This window comes from Gossypium arboreum, chromosome 1 (assembly GCF_025698485.1).
Source record: "Gossypium arboreum isolate Shixiya-1 chromosome 1, ASM2569848v2, whole genome shotgun sequence".
In the NCBI taxonomy this organism is placed as follows: domain Eukaryota; kingdom Viridiplantae; phylum Streptophyta; class Magnoliopsida; order Malvales; family Malvaceae; genus Gossypium; species Gossypium arboreum.
In genome coordinates this window covers 7,212,379-7,231,516 of record NC_069070.1, presented here as the reverse complement: position 1 = coordinate 7,231,516, position 19,138 = coordinate 7,212,379, and the positions used below count along the sequence as shown (strand labels likewise).

Here is a 19,138-nt window from a genome sequence, read left to right as displayed (position 1 = left end):
GTTGGTATGGGTATACACATAGGCCTACATCCTATAGGCCAAATAGGCTGAATGCCTATGCTCCTATACATAGGCCAAGTAGGCCGAATGTCAATGCTCCTTTACATGAGCAAAATGGGTTCAATAGGATGGATGGAAATATTAATGCATTTGGGCCTGAAAATTTAAATAGTGTTAGGCCAATGAGTAATTGCGTTCAAGTGGGTTACCCATTGAGCCGTGGTCATACGGTTGGGCCTTTCAATAATAAAGGGTGTGATGTTTCGGCCCCGCTTGTTCCTTGGAGAACCAAACCGCGAGCTCGTGTCTATACTGGTTCAGACCCGTGTATTGGTCTTCCTCGTGTCGGTGATTTGCATGCATCTGATTTTTCGGAGTCATCCGGGTCGTATGTCAATACTATTCGGCCGGATCTCGTGGTGGTACCTGATTTGTATATACCGTGCTCGCTGGTATCGATTCATGGTACCCTGACTCGGGTGCTAACAATCATGTTTGTCGTGATGCGTTGGTGCTACATGACTCCACTCCGTATTTAGGTACATCTTCTCTATTAATGGGTGACGAGACTCCCACTCCGATTTCGTATATTGGTAATGGTGTTGTACCTACGCATTCTAAACTACTTCGACTATCTGATGTTGTATATGTACTGAGAATACAGAAAAATTTATTGTCTGTGTCTCAATTTGCCAAAGATAATAATGTGCCACTGCAACAAAACTGACTTTTAGCAGCGGTTTTTTAGGCCTCTAAAACTATTTGTGACGTTTTTACAAGCATCGTAAAAAACGCCGCTGTAGATAACGCCGCTAAATTTTGCGGCGTTTATGTGAAAAAAAGTCGCTATAAAACATGACTTTTAACGGCGCTTTCCCCAAAAACGCCACTAAAGAACATGGCCTTTAGCGGTGCTTTCCCAAAAACGCCGCTAAAGAACATGACCTTTAGCGGAACTTTCCCAAAAACGCTGCTAAAGAACATGACCTTTAGCGGCACTTTCTCCACAGGCGCCGCTAAAAAACCTGACTTTTAGCGACGCTTTTCCCAAAAACCCCACTAAAGGTCCTGAAAAATAAAAAAAATTTAAAATATTATAAAAACACCACAAATCCATTCCCATCCCTTTAACCATTTAAGAAAATCCTTTAGAAATATTGTTATTAATACATACATCACTCCATTCTTTGGTTAGAGAATACAGCAGAAGTGGGATTCCACCAGTTTAAAAATGTATAATTTAATTTGAAGACGTATTCAAATAGAAATTAATGAACAAGAAGATCAATGTTTTTCACTATATCTCATGTAGCAAGTCAAATTGCCTTTGATTACATAAGATTCCTTTGATTAAAAAAAATTCAAACTAGTTCATATCAACTTGCTCAAGTTGTATGTATGAATTGCAAGATCAACACCTTATTTGAACTTACAATTCTAGGAAAGCATAAAATGCAGTTCCATGAGCATGCATTTAAAGTGGCAGAAAAAATTTACTGATTAAAGTGACAGTCTAAGCTCCAAATATAGCTCTTGCGTGTCGCTTGATTCTGAATTCTGACTGTTCGATCCCAATGAGTTGCTACGATGTTTCTTACTCCTTGAATGTGAATCCTGTAAGAATGTAAGAAACTAAAACAAGTTAAATTTTAAAACACAATCATAACATGGCACATAAACTAAATTTCAGCAACTAAACTATTCAATTTGCAGTACTTAAAAACTTCAATTTACAACATTTAAACACTCCAATTTGCAGCACTTTTAACACTTCAATTTCCAGCACTTTAACATCTCAATTAACAACATTTATACTCCTCAATTACAGCGATAAAACATCTCAATTTCCAACAACTAAACACTTCAATTTGCAGTACTTAAACACTTCAATTTACAACATTTAAACACTTCAATTTATAACATTCAAACACTTCAATTTGCAGGACTTTAACACTTCAATTTACAACATTTAAACACTTCAATTTGCAGCACTTTAACATCTCAATTAACAACATTTATACACCTCAATTACAGTGATAAAACATCTCAATTTCCAGCAACTAAACACTTCAATTTGCAGTACTTAAAACAGTTAAATTTACAACATTTAAGCCCTTCAATTTACAACATTTAAACACTTCAATTTACAGCACTTTAACACTTCAATTTGCAGCACTTTAACACTTCAATTTACAGCATTTAAACACTTCAATTTGCTGTACTTTGACATCTCAATTAACAACATTTATACACCTCAATTGTAGCGATAAAACATCTCAATTTTCAGCAACTAAACACTTCAATTTGCAGTACTTAAACACTTCAATTTACAACATTTAAGCAATTCAATTTACATCATTTAAACACTTCAATTTGCAGCACTTTAACATCTCAATTAACAACATTTATACACCTCAATTACAGCAATAAAACATCTCAGTTTTGCAGCAACTAAACACTTCAATTTGTAGTATTTAAACACTTCAATTTACAATATTTAAACACTGCAATTTACAGCATTTAAACAGCAACAACCATCTATTAAATAAAAGGTTTAGGGTTTAGGGTTTAATGTTTAGGGTTTAGGGTTTTAAGGTTTATTGTTTAGGGTTTAGGGTTGGGTTTAGGTTTAGGGTTATGAGCAACAATATACAGTAGCATTCAATCCACCATACAAAGATATTTCAAACATCCATTTACTCACTTCTCATTAACAACAGCAATTTAACTGATTTCTTTTATACAGTTCTTCCAATCCGAAACAACATTGGTCATTGGGAGAAAAATGCGAATCTACCTGGACGTGTCAATTGGGGCCATAACAATTGCAATTGCTTTCGGTAGCATAATATTAACTCTAAATTAAAAAACGTATTAAAAGAGGGTATTGTTTTTCAAAATTAACTGAATTTGCTCAGAGTTATAAGCTTTTGAGCTTTTGCTATCACAACTAGAAGTTCTCGCTGAATAGCTGAATCACTACAGGAGATCAGACTTTTAGTGGCGTTTTTTTTGGTTTTTAGCGACGTTTTCACAAGCGCTGCAAAAAACACCTCTATAGCAGGCGCCGCAAAAATTTGTGGTGTTTATTTAAAAAAACACCACTAAAGACGCTTTTTTTTACAAAAGCCGCTAAAGACCATGACCTTTTGCGGCGCTTTTCCAAAAACGCCGCTAAAGACCATGACTTTTAACGGCGCTTTTTTACAAACGCCGCTAAAGACCATGACCTTTAGCGGCGCTTTTCCATAAAACGCCGCTAAAGTCTATGACCTTTAACGGCGCTTTTCCCGAAAACGCCGCTAAAAATCGTAACCTTTAGCGGCGCTTTTCACACAAACGCCACTAAAGACATGACTTTTAGCGGCGCTTTTCTCACAAACGCTGCTAAAATTCATAAACTTTAAAAAAATTATTTTATTTTATTTTAATTAAATAATATTTATTTCTATATTAAATATTATATTATGTTTAATTTTGAAATTTGAACTTTTAAGGATAAATAAAAATATTAATTAAATTAAATTTTCCATTAAAATTTAAACTTCAAAACTAAATATAAAAATTAATGAAATTAAATTTAATAGATAAACATTGATTCAATATGTAATTTAATACTAAAAAAACACACACACAGAGACACACAAAGTATTTCAATTTCTAAAACAAAATTCATCCTGGTGAGAATATAATGCCAAATCATCATCACCTCTCATTGCAATGCCTACATATATAACTTAGTGAAGTACTTTGATCTTGATCTTGGTTAAGACTTGTTCCAGCAATAAAGAAAATTGTTAAACGGAATCTCGATCACTTGACTGAGCAAAACAAGGAAATTAGTTATACCATCTACTGTAATGAAAGTGAAATCTATAAAAAGTAAACCCATAATAAAAAAACTGATGCTAGGTTAATCGTAAATGCTACTGTAGTGAAAGTGAAATACAGAAATTATACATAATTGCAACATGTTTTGATCCAGACGAAATGCTATCCTCCCTATATGTATGTGCAGGACCAATTACCAGGCGGTGATGTTCTGAATTATGCTAGATGCCAGATTTGAAGCTTCAATACAAGAGAGACTATCTATTGTATGGATATTAAAATGTGGCCAGAGATAACTTACGTAGCACCGAGGAAGAAAGCAAGGGTAAGATTGAAGCCGAACAGAAACACTGAAACAACGGCAATGAGAAGCATTGCCACTGAAGTAGAATAAACCTGCACCACATTGAATAGACAATGGAACTTCAACTGAAGGATTCAAAATGGTTACTAATATGCTATGAATGTACCATTTGATCCCTTTTATCACTTCTCTGAATAGGCTGATGTTTACTTTATGTTAAAAAGTTAATTTGCATAAGGTTTGATCCATCGAAATAATTTTAGTTTTGAGTGTGGTTAAATAATTCACTGGACACGTGGAGTATATCATTAGGAAGCCACAAAGTCATTCCTTAGCTTCAATTTCTTTCGAGGAGGCTTCTAGTATGCAGCTAAAGATTCTTAAAATATTATTAAACCGCATACCACTTAGCTTGGGTTGCAGCAACGTTGTAAATAGTATAATCAAAAGACAGAAGATGACATTCTTGCTCAATAAAATAAATCACCTTACTTACAGGTTTCAGCAGCTAGAAAACTGGATATTACATATAGTGGAAGCAGAGGAATAAACAAGTAACCCAATCAACTTAAGAAAGAGAAGCAACTTCCTTCATTTTGCCATGCAAATGCATGAACATTACTGATAACCATGACATGCCTAACAAGTTTCTTAAAAAATCAGAGAGATGGATGTAAATGCAGACAAATCAATGATTGACTAACATGAAATTTTGGGTCATATCTTACCTTCATAATATTGTCTGCATATTTCATTACCATTGATACAGCAGTTCCACTGCAAATGAAACAAATATAAGCATATTTCAGAAAGCAAAATATGGAAATTAAAAGGTCTTTAAAATAGTACTTCACTAGGAAAACATTAGCAAGCTTGCAAGCAGTCAACAAAGCATCTTGAACTCTAGCAATCTGGTAAGTGTTTGAAGTTAAATACATTAGCTTAAGCCATCAATATTTTTGAGGTATTGAGAAGGAAATAAAAGGAAAGCTTTCGATGGTGCAAACACTAACAATGAAAATGAAGGAGGCCATATAACAATGATTTTAGGAAGACTTAAAAAAAAACTTTCTTTTATAACTTTTCAAAGTAAATTTTTTTTAAATTTCAATCTTGTGGGAAAGCAAAAGCTATATATGTGGTAATCCATAATATATGCATATACTTGAGAGAGTGCTTTTAGTTGGAGTGGGAAACCAATAATAACAAGTAATGAGATTTCTATCAATCAAATCATCCCCTTTGAAGGCATTGTAATAACAGAATCTGCAGTATATCATCACTAGGAATGATAAAAAAATGAAAAATCAAAACTCAAAAGACATACCCTTAATCATAAGCTTGTGGAAGTTTAAAGTAGCATATTCCAAACATAGCAGCAACTAGCTGTTATCGACTTAAAAGGATATGCCAAAAAGCTGCAATTAGATTCTAATATTTTACCCCTGAGTGCAGAAGAATAAGAAAGAACCTGTACTTTCTATATATATCTAGAGCTTTTAGTAATTAGTATTTGAACTGTTACGGACAAATGCAATCAATGTATTTGTTTTACATTGTGAAGTTTCTTAACGTAAGCTATAAGCCACAAATGTGAGCAAAGCTCCATATACAAAATTATTTGAAGTCAATATACATGTTCATGAAATAATCACTTTAGAAGCAAAAACATAAACCCAATGGGTAAACAAATAGATGGATCTGCTTAAACAAAAACAAGTAGTCCTCTTAAGCAAAAACAATTAGTCAGTAGATTGCCATAGCTTACATCATAGAGAATCAAAATAAGTTCAAAATGAAGAGTTAAAATTTACCTCAGAACAGAATTCCATGCTTCGAATACTTCTCCTGTTAAAACCATGGGTGGGATCAATAATGGCAAACCAACGACGGTGGAGCAAAACAGCATTTCTATCTAACGTCACCATAAAAAAAGTATAGCATTAAACGCACTACTTTTTTCACATGTTTAAACCATCATCAGCAAAAAATCACCTGTGTTGTTTCAGGGTTCATGTTGAAGATAGCTTCTTGCAAATTACCCAGAAAAGAATCCATTACAAGAGCACTAATCACCATTATTACACCAATTACACTGAAGCTTGGTAAAGTTTGTGCATCAGCTAAGGTGAAAAGGATCAAACCCAGTACTAAAAGTATTGCAGAAACATATTCGTGTGCTAGGTATTTTCGTCTCAAACCAGGTATGAAGGCACCCATTACCATCACTGGAAGAACCTAAAGATATCCATAAATGAAGCTTTAAAAAAATAAACGCAAAAACAAGAACAATGTTGTGAAGAGTGAAAATTTTCAACTTTGGGGGTTTACTTTGGTGGATTTAAACATGAGCTGTGCTGGGTAATTAAAGAAAGCTAAAGATCCTTTTGTGAGGCTGTGAGAGCCCATGAGAACAGCAGAGAGTTTCACATAAGTCTTCCATGGGTTCACCATTTTCTTTGGACTAAAACCTTGAAGGTAAATCAGAAAAAGGTAGACGAACACTTGGACAAATGTGAAGTACCAGCCATAGCTGAACACAAAAAATTAATATAAAAAAATTGAAAATAATTACCAAAATAAAAACTACAGCAGTTACCTGAACTGGAGTCTATTGTATACATATTCCTGAAAAGTAGCAAATATAAAAAAAATAAAATTCTTAAAATGATGCATTTAAACTTTGTTTGGTTGCCGAGAAAATGGAAAAAGAAAAGAAAAAGAAAAACCTCGCAAATGCCATTGACAAGGTAACCAAAGAAGAACCCAGAAGAGCAAATGAGAAACTGCTTCCATTTAGGTCTATCAGAAAGCGAAATCCCAAACAAAAAACGAGTTTGTTCTTCGTTTTTCATTACTGCCTCTGTTTTTTTTTAAGGGTACGTGTAAAGCATCATATATTCTTCTGAGGTAAACGGAGGCTCCGGAAGTCCTTCCAAAATCCTCCTTAGCTTTTTGATCCCCTTATGCATATAATCCCATCCCTGATCTAGTTCAATAGTCTTGCACTCCATTGTTGTAAAAGCGGAGCTAAGATTTCTTCAGATTAAAATCTGTAAAAGCACATAAACAAAACAATAAAAATCAAACAATCAACAAAACCCTAGCATGAGCATTGGCTCTTTCTTCTCAGCCGAATCTCGACTAGATTTCCTAGAACTCCCCTTTCTACTACTACCTTTGAAGAAATGAAAAGGAAAAATAAGCGTGATTGGTGTAGGTGTATTGACTTGTGTTGCTGGAAATGGGAAATTTGGGGGCAAATTTTGAGAGTTATTTGGGGGATTTAGGGCGCGACGAAGATGAGAAGAAGAGGGAGTAACGAGCGGGTAACAAAAAAGGGGAGAAATGGGAAATTTGGGTAACAAATTTTGTGGCATTTTACCTAAAAACGCCACTATTGTTTAATTTTAATTTTTAATTTTTTCTATTTTTTATTTTTTCTTTTAAATTTTTGTGTTGAGATTATCATTTTTAAAATTTTTTTAATTTTGAATATTAAACTTTTAACTAAAATATGGACTAAAATATTAAATATTAAATATTTAAGTTTTTATTTTTATTTTTAAATTTTTTATTTTTTGAAGATTTTTATAATTTTAAATTAACATATAAAATACAAAAGAAAACTTTAAGAGAAATAAAATGGAATCGATGAATTAAAAAATACAAAATTTTGATTTAATCCTTTAAAATTATAAAGATATAAGCTATTAAATGGTGAAATAGCATTTGTACTATTATAAAAGTATAAAATTTAATTTCGCCACCCAAAAAAAAATCTAACTTCAAGACTCGCTTTGAATTGTCTTGACAATATTTGCAAGTTTCAAAAGTCACCATCAAGAATTTTATTTTTCACTTGGACTAAATTAAAATTGTAACCAAGTTGTCAATATACCTTCGCTTTTCTAAAAGGATCAAGTTATGTTATAGTTCAATTCTTTTTAAAAATTTTCAGTTTAATCCTACACTTAGGAGTGGTACAACAATTTAAGTTCAGATAACAAAATTAAAATTAAAACTTTATGATTATAACCAAAATAACAATTAATTTTTATATAAACTTTTAAATTAATTTTATATAAAATTTTAATAAATATATGAGTTAAATAATATCTTTTCGCATAGGAGTGTTAAATCTTAAAAAGAAAAAGTAATTCTCTTAACATACTTTAACAAATTAAATACTAAACCACTTAATCAGAAAAGCTAAAATATGAGATAAGTATTTGTACTTTTCGTAAAATTAAAATTTAATCATTATATTTCTATTCTTAAGAATTTAATTCCTCCATGTTTCAAATTTCTGAATTTAAGTTTAATTGTTAAAATTACTTTATTATTATTAAATTCGTTAGGGATTTAGGATGTCGAATTTGAGAATGGGTGATAATACTTTAGGGATTTAGGATGAGGAAGAAGGGGGAAATAGAACTGGGGAAAACCGGGGAAAATATTAAGTGTATCAGGTGTGGGTAAAAAATAAGACAGCTAAACGACGAAGTTTTGAACAAAATAATTTAACATTAGCAGCGTTTATAACCTAGCGCCACTAAAAATGCACCAATTGTAGCGTTTAGGGTTTTAAGGGTTATAGTTTAGTGTTTAGGGCTTGTTAGGGTTTAGGGGTTTACTATTTTAGGGGTTATAGATTAATATTTTATTTTTTTATTTGGGGTTTAGGATTTTAGGTGTTATATAACTTTTAGCGGCGTTTTACCAAAAGCGTCGCTAATGCTCTGGTCTTTAGCGGCGTTTTACCAAAAGCGCCGCTAGTGCTCTGGTCTTCAGCGGCGTTTTACCAAAAGCGCCGCTAATGCTCTGGTCTTCAGCGGCGTTTTACCAAAAGCGCCGCTAATGCTCAGTTTTTAGCGACGTTTTAACAAAAAAGGCCGCTATTGCTCAGTTTTTAGCGGCGTTTTAACAAAAACGCCGCTATTGCTCTGTGTTTTACAATTTTGGCGGCGTTTTTTGATAAAACGCCGCTAAAAACGCCGCTAAAGCCCTATTTTCCTGTAGTGAATGTACCTGTTTAAGAAACGTAAACAGTCAATCCCGTGAATCTAAATATTGAAATTATTAACAAATTTGTTGCTGAGTACAACAATTTTAATTCAGACAATTATACATCTTGATGCATACTCAAAACATATATATTGATGAATGAAATTTGTCTATGACAATATCAGCCTTGCAAGTCAACAAGAAAGGTAACAAATAAGTAGTTACAAAGAAAAAAAAAAGATTATCATAGAAAACTTAATAAATGTAAAACTCATCCATGCTACATATTAGATGAAAGGGCCCAACACAATGGTATTTTTAAGGATAAATAGGCATTAATGCTATTTTAGGGAAGATATATACTTAATTCCGATTTATACTTAAAATGTTAATCATGCTCTCATTTTCTCTTGAAGTTGTCCACCATAGGAGTTGGTTTCATGCTTATTATAATCAATATTTCATTCAAATGAGAGTTAAATCTATTATGGATTTATTTTTTTATATGCATAGATATTTGTATACATACATCTAGATACAGAAAAGCACTGCATGCATAAATAAAGTTTGTATGTATCCATAAATGTATGCTTCAATGGCATACTGTAATGACCAAGTACACTGGCAAAACATGAATTAAAAATGTATCCCAATATCCTGTTGCGGCACCCAAATGTGTAGAAAAACTACTCAAGTCAATTGCAGCACCCAAATGTTCTAGGAAACTAAAACTATTAGAAAAGAAAATGTACAGAACATTATTTAACATTATTTAACAAAAGAGAAAATGATATTATACAGAACATTATTTAACAAAAAATATAAGCTTTTCCAGTTTAAAGTTCATTGTACGGAAATAGCACTACAAATTAACAAATCAGTTAGGTCGCCGCACTTTCATTTTCCAATCTGAAATTAGATTATGAACAAGAATCATGAATTACATATAAAAATATGTAAGTTTTAATATTGCTACTGCATTTAGGTATATCATGATTATATATATAACTAGTCTGAAATCATTATAGTAATGAGATTAATATATAAAAAAAACCCATAAATACATACTTCTGGTTGGCAGAAGGCTTGAATTGAGCAAGATCCTCACCATCTAACCCAATCAAATCCTGAAAGAAATAAAAAATTGTTATCCAAAGTAAATGTATAAACCACCCATTCAATCTGCACAAGAAAACACAATATGAATGAAAAAAAATCTATAATTAATTGCATTAAGACATCAAAAACAAAAGACATGCTGACCTGCAGGTTTTGTTGAATTGGCTTATTGGTTTCGTTATCCTTTGTATGCCGCCTATAACATTCTATAGTTTGCTGCATGCTAAATAAATGATATATCCAAATAGGAACACAAATGAGGAAAAGCTTCTAATTAAAAACCAAACAATGTTTTAATTAGGACAGAAGCTACATGTATATAGGCATAAATGCAATAAAAACCTCAAATAAAATAAAAAAAATGATTAACTAAATAGTATCATTAAGCATCATTCTAGTCACTATGTTGTTATAGTAATTAGGGATTAGTCATAAAATATAGTTTAATTTTGGTTCTTGGAAAAACCCCACAGGAAAGAACAATGTTGTGGAGAGTATATAGCACTAAATGACGTGCGTAAGTGAGAGTTTTTATGGCAGAATCAAACAACCCTAAGTATGAAACTCAAAAAATATCAATTATATCAAACTAGATTCAATAAAAACCCAACAAATCTCAATCTGGGTATCTTCCGAATCCCCTGAAAATGCAAATGTTATTGATTAATTACCAAATTTTAGAGATAAATAACAAAAAAAAAGCCAACATGCTTCTTTGCTCGTGAACGTGCTGCAGATTACCTATTCTTTATCATCCTCTTTTGTCTCATTTCAACATTTTTCTCAACTATGTCCTCGGGGGCACCTCTTTTCTTAATATTTGCGAATGCAAGATACAAAGAAGATTCACAGAAAAAATATTTTGGTAAATAGATCTAGGTTAAGGGTTATGGGAAAACTACTGATATTTTTCGCAGAGCAAATCAAAGGGACTTCAGCGAAAATCAAAGGTATTTTGATTTGGGGATTTTGGGAAACCGATTTAAGGATATCAAATTGGGGAAAATTTTAGAGGATTTGGGGATTCAGGGTTCACTGCAGGGAAATAGGGCTTTAGCGGCGTTTTTAGTGGAGTTTGAACAAAAAACGCTGCAAAGATTATAAAACGCCCCAAAAAACTGAACAATAGCAGCGTTTTTGGCACAAACACCGCTAAAAACTGATCAATAGCAACATTTTTAGCTAAAACGCCACTAAAAACTGATGAATGAGTAGTAGCGGCATTTTTGGTTCAAACGCCACTAAAACTAATCAATAGTGGCGTTTTTGGTCCAAACGCCGCAAAATGTTGAGCAGCTATTTTTTAGTAGGGTAACCGACGCTCGTTTTGATTTGATCTGATTTAATTTTCATATTATTTTCTTATTTTTGTTTTGAATTCGATTTAAATATTTTGGTATTTGAAACTAACTTTATAAAAATATAAACTACACCATTCACTTAGCTATGAGAAAGTTTCATTTTAGTTACTTAATTATGAAAAGTTACAAATTGATAACTAAACTATTTAGAAGTTTTCATTTAAGTTACCAAGCTATTAAAATCGACGTTGTATGCATAACTTTCTCTAAACCCTTAAATCCTAAACATTAAACCCTAAATTCTAAATTCTAAAACATAAACCCTAAATACTAATCCATAAACTCTAAAACCCTAAACCCCCAAAAAATCATATAGATTTTGATGTGTATATACATAGATATTAATGTAAAAGCTTATGTTTATAATAAATTGTGGAAGCAGTACTTAATATTGATTAAATTTATATTTGGGTTTAGGGTTTAATATTTAAGGTTTAAAGCCTATGGTTTAGGGTTCAATGGTAGAATATATTTTAAGTTTATGGTTTAAGGTTCAATGGTATAGTATGTTAAGTTTATGGTATCGGCCGAGTTTGTTATCTTGGGTTTGGGGTATAGTGTTTTAAATTAGTTTGTTGTTTGGGGTTTGGTGTTTTAAAGTGTTTAGGGTTTACGGTCTTTGTGTTCAAGGTTTTAAGGGTTAGTGTATAGGGTTTAAGGGTTAATTGATTAAATGATGTTCTGGTTGAATCTAGGTTTTAGAGTGCTCGAAGTGTGGTTTAATTAAATACTTGATCTCATGTTTATACATATTTTTATGATGTATATATGTTTATATTCCCAAATAATTACGCAAGATTTAGTATTACGAAATGTTAACATGAAATTTTAAACTTGAATCAATTTTAAAAATAAAATAAAATAAATTTAGTATTTTTATTTTTAAATTAAATTCTAATTATAAAATTCGTGCACACTTTAAAATTTATAGCCTTTTGATTAAATATTGAATTTGAAATTATAATTTCAAAATCTAAAAATAATATGTGTTTAATAAGGTATTAATTTCCGAATATTACAAGATGCTATAACTTTCTTTGCATGTAATGGACTCTCGAAATTAAACTCTTCTTACTTTAATTTTAAGATGCAGATAATAATAAGAGAGTTTGCTACCCTAGCAAGTCCAAGTCTGCCGCCACTGGCATGAGTATCTAGTTTTTCTTGTTTTTTTATCTTTTTTTTTTGGCACTCTTTTGTCTTTTTGTAAGGCTTGCTCTGCTAATCAGCCTTTAGTCCTTGCTTGATTTAAGGATTCTTTAGTTTGGCGTTCGATACCTGCAACAATGGAAACTGAATTAGCAAGTCTAACACTTAACGAAGAAGAGGATGAAATTTTGGAAATTCCAATAGATCCAATCCCAAGAAGAGAAATGAGTGAATTCCAACTAGTAGGTTGCTTTCTAACGACCAGTATAATCCACTTCCCAGCCATGAAAAGCACGATGGCAAATTTGTGGCATCAGGTCCGTAGAGTTCAGATCGGGATCTGGGAGATAAAAGGTATATATTATAATTTTTTCACATAATGGATATGGAGCGGGTTATAAAGGGTTCGCCTGGGACTTTTAATAATCACTTGTTGGTTATTTATAAGTTGCAATGGGGGGAGGACCCGTTAAAGGTGCCATTAATATTTACCCCTTTTTGGATCCAAATTCATGATGTCCCTGTTGGTTTATTTTCTAAAAAATTATCCGTACAATTGGGTAATTTCTTGGGGAATTTTTTGGATATGATAGTGCAAATTTAGAGAAGGAGAATCGTAATTACATGCATACAAGGGCCCAGATTGACATCAAACGACCTTTGAAAAGGAAAAAACAGGTTATGTTTAATGGAAGATGTTCATATGTCAAATTTAAGTACGGGCGATTATCTCTATTCTGTTTCTACTATGGTCAATTGGGGCATAGCAACTCATTTTGTGAAGCTAAGATGTTGCTTGGGGTGGAAATTGCTGAATTAGGGTGAGATCTATCTTTGCGTGCCTAATCACGTAGAGCCTTGTCGATGAACAGTATCTGGCTTCGGGAAGAGGATGATGAGAGTCGTGAAGGGGATAGAAGAAGTAATTGGGTCCCAAATAATCGAATATGGAATGTGGATAACAATGGAAAGAGTGGAAAGAGTATCGATCCAGTATTGGGTTTTAATCTAGAAGAGGGATCCTTATCTTTTTATAATCAAAATGAAAATATACAGTCAGAATTGATGCAAACAAGGATGTAGCATGACTTGGAGGAAGGTATCCTCATTGGAGAAGAGGGAAAGAAGAGAAATAGAGGAGCGAGGGATGACTTCTCGGAGAGAGAAGATATGGACTGCTTAATGGTAAGGAGTAGGAGATTGATGAAATCTAACCAATTATCATCGGCAGCTGCCAAGAGGCAAGCCGACCAGGCGCAATGAAAATCTTAAGTTAGAATGTCGTCGTTTGGGGAGGTCGCGAATGATTTGTAGACTTCAGCATATGCTGAAGACGTATAATCCCGAAATTATCTTCTTTACGGAGACAGCTTGGTAAGACACAGATAGAAGGGGTGCGCCGAAAATATGGTTTTGGAAATGGTGTTGAGGTTGATTCAGAGGGCAGTAGAAAAGGTTTATGTTTGGCATGGAGATTGGATGTTTCAGTCATTTTTTGCTCTTATTCAAAAAGACACATTGATGTGGATATTGAAGATAGCGAATTAGGAGTCAAATGGAGATTTATAGGTTTTTATGGGTCCCCGTATGCACAAGAAAGGAATGATTTGTAGGATGTTTTGAGAAGTTTAAAAGTTGCTGATGATATCCCTTGGTTTATTTGTAGGGATTTTAATGAAATAATGTATGGATCTGAAAAAAAAGGGAGTGATACCTAGGGATGAAAGGAGAATGGGTCTATTTCGAAGAACTCTGGAGGATTGTCAACTATCTGATGTAGGATATTCTAGTAGATGGTTCACGTGGGAAAGAGGCAACCTTCTAAAGACAAATATTCGAGAACGGTTGGATAGAGGAGTGGCCAATGCGAGATGGATATCCATGTTTCCGGAGGTGAAAGTGCAAAATTTAGTACATTCTTTTTCAGACCATTATCCACTTTTAGCTGATACAAGCAACGTAAGGGGAAGATTGAGGAACAGAATTTTCAAATTTGAAGCCTGGTGGGTGTTAGAGGAATCTTTTCTTAGTGAGGTTAATAAAATCTGAGAGATGTCTTCAGGAGACTTGGTGCAAAAGCTAGAAAATCTGAAGAAGGGCTTGGTCAAATGGTCTGGACAGATTCAAAGGAACCGACAGAAGAAGACGAAGGCTCTTACGGCTAAGTTATCAAATCTATATGATACTGATAGAGATGACAACAATTTAGCCGAGTTGATTGATACAAAAATACAATTAAATTTTGAAATAGAGAGGATGAACGATATTGGGAACAGAGGGCCATAATGAATTGGTTGAAATTTGGAGATAAAAATTCAGCATTCTTTTACAGCCAAACAACACAACGTAAGAAGAAAAATTGTATTCGTAAGTTACAAACTGAGGAAGGCAGGGAAACAGAGACCTTACAGGAAATGGAGAGAATCGCTCGCTCTTATTTTTAACAACTATTTTCGACAGAACAAAGGGGTCTTTACGAACATTTGTTATCAGGCATTGGATGATGCATACATGAGGAGGATAATAAACAATTAACAGAAAATTATTCAAAAGAAGAAATTCAAATGGCAGTGTTCGACATGGGTTCTACGAAGGCGCCGGGAGAAGATGGATTTCTAAGACTGTTTTATCAAAAATGTTGGCACATTATTGGTGATGAAGTTACCGATTTTTGCTTACATCTTTTAAATGGTGATATGAAGGTTAGATCACTTAACTTTACAAATATTGTACTAATCCCGAAGAATTCTAGTCCTTCTAATATGATACACTTTCGTCCGATTAGTCTTTGTAATGTTCTTTATAAAATCTTGGCAAAGACTCTTGCGAACCGATTTCGAAGAGTGATCGAAAAATGTATAGAAGCTGCACAAAGTGCTTTTGTGCTAGAAAGCCTAATATCTGACAACGTGTTGTTAGCCTATGAAATTCTGAATACGTTGAAGCGGAAAAGAATGGGGAAGAAAGGGTTTATGGCAGTTAAACTCGATATAAGCAAAGCTTATGATAGGGTCGAATGGGAATTTATAAAGCATATAATGATTCAAATGGGTTTTGCAAATAGATGGGTAAAGGCTATTATGCAATGTGTTCACTGTTTCTTATTCAGTGGCCATGAACGGACATCGAGAAGAGAAATTTCAACCGACCAGAGGACTTCGTCAATGTGATCCATTAAGCCCATTTTTATTTCTTTTATGTGGTGAGAGATTATCCAGACTATTGCAGCTTGTAGAACGAGAAGGACTTTTAAGAGGAGTGAAGGTTAGCAGGAATGGTCCACCGATTTCACACATTTTATTTGCCGATGACTATATCTTATTTAGGGAAGCCACAAGAAGTGGGGCGCATCTATTCAAAAATATATTGGAAGAATACAGACTTTGTTCGGGGTAGTGTGTGAATTTCGATAAATCAACGGTAGTTTTCAGCAAAAACACTTCAGAAGAAGAAAAGCAAACGGTTGTCAATTTACTGAGTGTTCGAAGTTCAAATGAGCCAGAACGCTATCTAAGATTGTCGAATATGGTGGGAAAGAGAAAGAAGGAAGCTTTTCAAAATTTGAAGGATAGCCTTAGAAAACGTATTGATAATTGGAGTACCAAGTTTATCACAAAGAGGTAAAGAAATCTTTATTAATGCAATTCTTCAAGCAGTTCCGACTTACACGATGGCATATTTTCTATTACCTAATTCCCTTTGTGATGATCTTGAAAATATTATAGCGAAGTATTAGTGGCAGAAGGGACATGCGAAAAGGGGAATTCGTTGGTGTACTTGGAAAAATCTTTGCTTTTTAAAAGAGAATGGCGGCCTAGGCTTTCGAAATTTGAGTCAATTTAATGTTGCGTTACTTGCTAAACAAGGATGATGTTTGATTCATTATCCTAATTCATTACTAGTCAGGGTTTTAAAAGCAAAATATTATCCGCATTCGACTTTCTTAGAGGCTCAGTTAGGAACTTTACCTTCACTTACCTGGAAGAGCATTTGGGCAGCTAAGAGGCTCCTTCAACAAGGCCTAAGCTGGCGAATCCGTAAAGGGGACAAATTATCCATCTAAAATGATCGATGGGTCCAAGGAATGGAATATTGAAAAGGCACAACAGGTCAGATAGTATGCAACTAGAATTTGTTTTGGATCTTATTGATAGTACGATTAGGAAATGGAAGGAAGAGCTGATCAACAATACCTTTCACCCGAAGGTTGCTCGCACAATCCTACAGATCCCACTATCGGAATCAGTGCACGAGGACTTCCAAGTCTTGAGGGGCGAACCAACAGGGGAATACTCAGTTCGTAGCGCCTATAAACTATTACAAATTGCTAATCTGAATCCTAGTCATTATTTGTTACAGACCGAAACCAAGGAATTTTTCAGAAAACTATGGAAACTACAACTACCGTCTAAGATCACAATCATAATCTGGCGCATGTCATGGAATTACATTCCTACTTTGAGAAATCTCTAACATAGAAGATTAGTGACAAATGTCAGATGCCCTAGGTGCAGTTATGAAGATGAAGACTGTCATCATATTTTCCGACAATGTTCCACAAGCATAGAGGTCTGGCAGCTATTAAACCTTTCTTGGGTCACAACTTTCGTGCATCAAAATTTCTGGGAGTGGCTCACTGTGGTTTTCAAACAAGGAACAAACGAACAATGCAGATATTTTTATTCTGGCTTATGGATACTTTGGCATTCAAGGAATCAACTTTCGCATGAACGGGTACACACAACGGGTAGAGACCTCGCATGGAAAATTCAGAACCACATGGCAGAATACAAAGGGATTAAAGTTAAGACAACTTTATCACATACGGTGCAAAATCAAAGAAATGTGGAAGACTTACTGATCGTGAAGATCCAGTTTGATGCTACGTTCAACAATAGAAAGTTCATACCAGTGTCGGGGTTGGTGGTTAGGGGTCTGATGAACGAGGTTTTGGCTTTGAAATCGATTATTCATCGCAATGTTGCTTCTCCGTTTGCCGCGGAAGCATTTGCATGGTTAGAAGCAATCAAGTTAGATATCGAAATGGGTTTACAGGAAATACAAATAATGGGCGATTCACTAACAGTAATCAAGAAATATCATTCAACTGCAACCGACTACTCAATTATTGGAACAATTATCAGGGATATCCAGTGCAAGAAACCATATTTCCAGAAGATCGAGTTCAAGCACATACAGAAAACAAAGAACACAAAAGCCCATAATACCACAGAGGAGGCACTACAGAATAGCGAGAGAAATTACCTAGAGAATGAGGAACCGATTCACTGTGATATGAGAGCAAAGGAACAATGAGCAAGAAACCCGAACTAAAAAGATTGGGAGAGAACTTGTTTCTAAAAGCAGATAGCAAATAATGAAATATTGGGCAATGCTATCGTCAAAAGAATAGAACGGATGGGACAATTGATAAGAAATGTCAAGAGAGATTAATGGTTTCCAACCGTTGGAAGATTGACTAAAGGTGGATTAGGTTTCCTTTTTTCAATGCACTTTTATTTCTGCCATTTGATTTTATTACTGTTTTTCTTTTGTTGTTTTTTTAATATTTTGATTTTAAGAACTGAGGCAGGCCGTTTTGAGTTTTGGGCTTATCTTAACAAGCCTGAACTCTTTGCAGTCTTTAGTTTAATTTCAATAAATACTCAGTCAATCATTTATCAAAAAAAGATGCAGATAATAATGATCTTTTAAAAGAATTTTTTTAAAATTTTATTTTATGAAAGGTAATTTTAAAAGTATCGGTCACACCTAGTTAAAAATATTTTAAAAAAACCTAATGTTTTAAAATTTTCATTTTTTCTTAAGGTTGTCAAGTTTATTTTTATGAAAATGGTTTTGAATATATATATTTTTATTTCAATTCATTTCATGTTTTAAATAATTATTAGAAATTATTTTAAATTGATTTACCTAAAATTTAAATATTAAATATTTAAATAATAATTATTCAATATAATTAAATTTTTTTCAAATTAGATATATTGTTTGAAAGAAAACAAACTTAGTCTAAAATTTATTTCTATCAAATGCATTGACAAAAACGCCGCAAAAAATTTTTCACTTTAGCCAAAACAACGTCATTTTATGTTGCGTCTCCAGAGGCATTAGCGGCATTTTTCTAAAAACACCACTAAAGATCGAGAATTAGCGGCGCTTTTGTAAAAATGCCGCAAAAGATTGAGATTTAACTGGCCTTTTGAAAAACGCCGCTAAAAGTCTAATTAAAACGACGTTGTTTCTTTTGCGATTTAGTGACGCCATTACATTTAACAAAACGACGCCGTTTTTGTTTCATCCTTTTCATCCCCAATGCATACCCGAAACCCCTTATTTTCCCTCAAAT

The 19,138-nt window shown here is 33.5% G+C and overlaps 2 protein-coding genes and 1 long non-coding RNA gene across 5 annotated transcripts; 1 reads left to right on the top strand and 2 right to left on the bottom strand.

Moving 5' to 3' along the window:
- Window positions 1–1,268: 1,268 nt before the first annotated feature.
- On the bottom strand, window positions 1,269–7,512 carry LOC108464040 (UDP-galactose/UDP-glucose transporter 2-like). 3 transcript variants are annotated; one of them, XM_053026849.1, is made up of 9 exons: window positions 7,311–7,512; window positions 6,865–7,188; window positions 6,735–6,763; window positions 6,467–6,668; window positions 6,131–6,373; window positions 5,950–6,050; window positions 4,864–4,912; window positions 4,133–4,227; window positions 1,269–1,614 (listed from the first exon to the last, which is right to left on the bottom strand). In XM_053026849.1, exons 2-9 carry the CDS (start codon window positions 6,988–6,990, stop codon window positions 1,494–1,496), a joined length of 966 nt encoding a protein of 321 aa, XP_052882809.1. In that variant the 5' UTR covers window positions 6,991–7,188; window positions 7,311–7,512; the 3' UTR covers window positions 1,269–1,493. The 3 variants fall into 3 exon arrangements, with proteins under 3 accessions (XP_052882809.1, XP_052882806.1, XP_052882811.1); XM_053026846.1 differs by having other exon boundaries at window positions 7,314–7,512; XM_053026851.1 differs by lacking the exon at window positions 1,269–1,614 and adding an exon at window positions 3,580–3,821 and having other exon boundaries at window positions 6,865–7,512.
- A 2,411-nt stretch (window positions 7,513–9,923) lies between these two features.
- On the bottom strand, window positions 9,924–10,467 carry LOC128290228 (uncharacterized). The gene is made up of 3 exons (XR_008279874.1): window positions 10,406–10,467; window positions 10,211–10,269; window positions 9,924–10,051 (listed from the first exon to the last, which is right to left on the bottom strand). It is a non-coding gene; the product is annotated as an uncharacterized LOC128290228 (long non-coding RNA).
- Window positions 10,468–15,335: 4,868 nt separating this feature from the next.
- Window positions 15,336–15,941, top strand: LOC108462743 (uncharacterized). The gene is made up of 2 exons (XM_017762656.1): window positions 15,336–15,473; window positions 15,591–15,941. Exons 1-2 carry the CDS (start codon window positions 15,336–15,338, stop codon window positions 15,939–15,941), a joined length of 489 nt encoding a protein of 162 aa, XP_017618145.1.
- The last annotated feature ends 3,197 nt before the right edge of the window (window positions 15,942–19,138 follow it).

Excerpts from the sequence above, each read along its gene's own strand:
- LOC108462743 (XM_017762656.1), top strand. The coding sequence starts at position 15,336 with ATGGCAGTGTTCGACATGGGTTCTACGAAGGCGCCGGGAGAAGATGGA. Across the intron at positions 15,474-15,590 it reads TTTTAAATGGTGATATGAAG|ACTCTTGCGAACCGATTTCG; the intron begins GTTAGATCACTT and ends ATCTTGGCAAAG.
- LOC108464040 (XM_053026849.1), bottom strand. The coding sequence starts at position 6,990 with ATGAAAAACGAAGAACAAACTCGTTTTTTGTTTGGGATTTCGCTTTCT. Across the intron at positions 6,764-6,864 it reads TTGTCAATGGCATTTGCGAG|GAATATGTATACAATAGACT; the intron begins GTTTTTCTTTTT and ends GCTACTTTTCAG. Across the intron at positions 4,228-4,863 it reads ATGCAGACAATATTATGAAG|GTTTATTCTACTTCAGTGGC; the intron begins GTAAGATATGAC and ends AATGTGGTGCAG.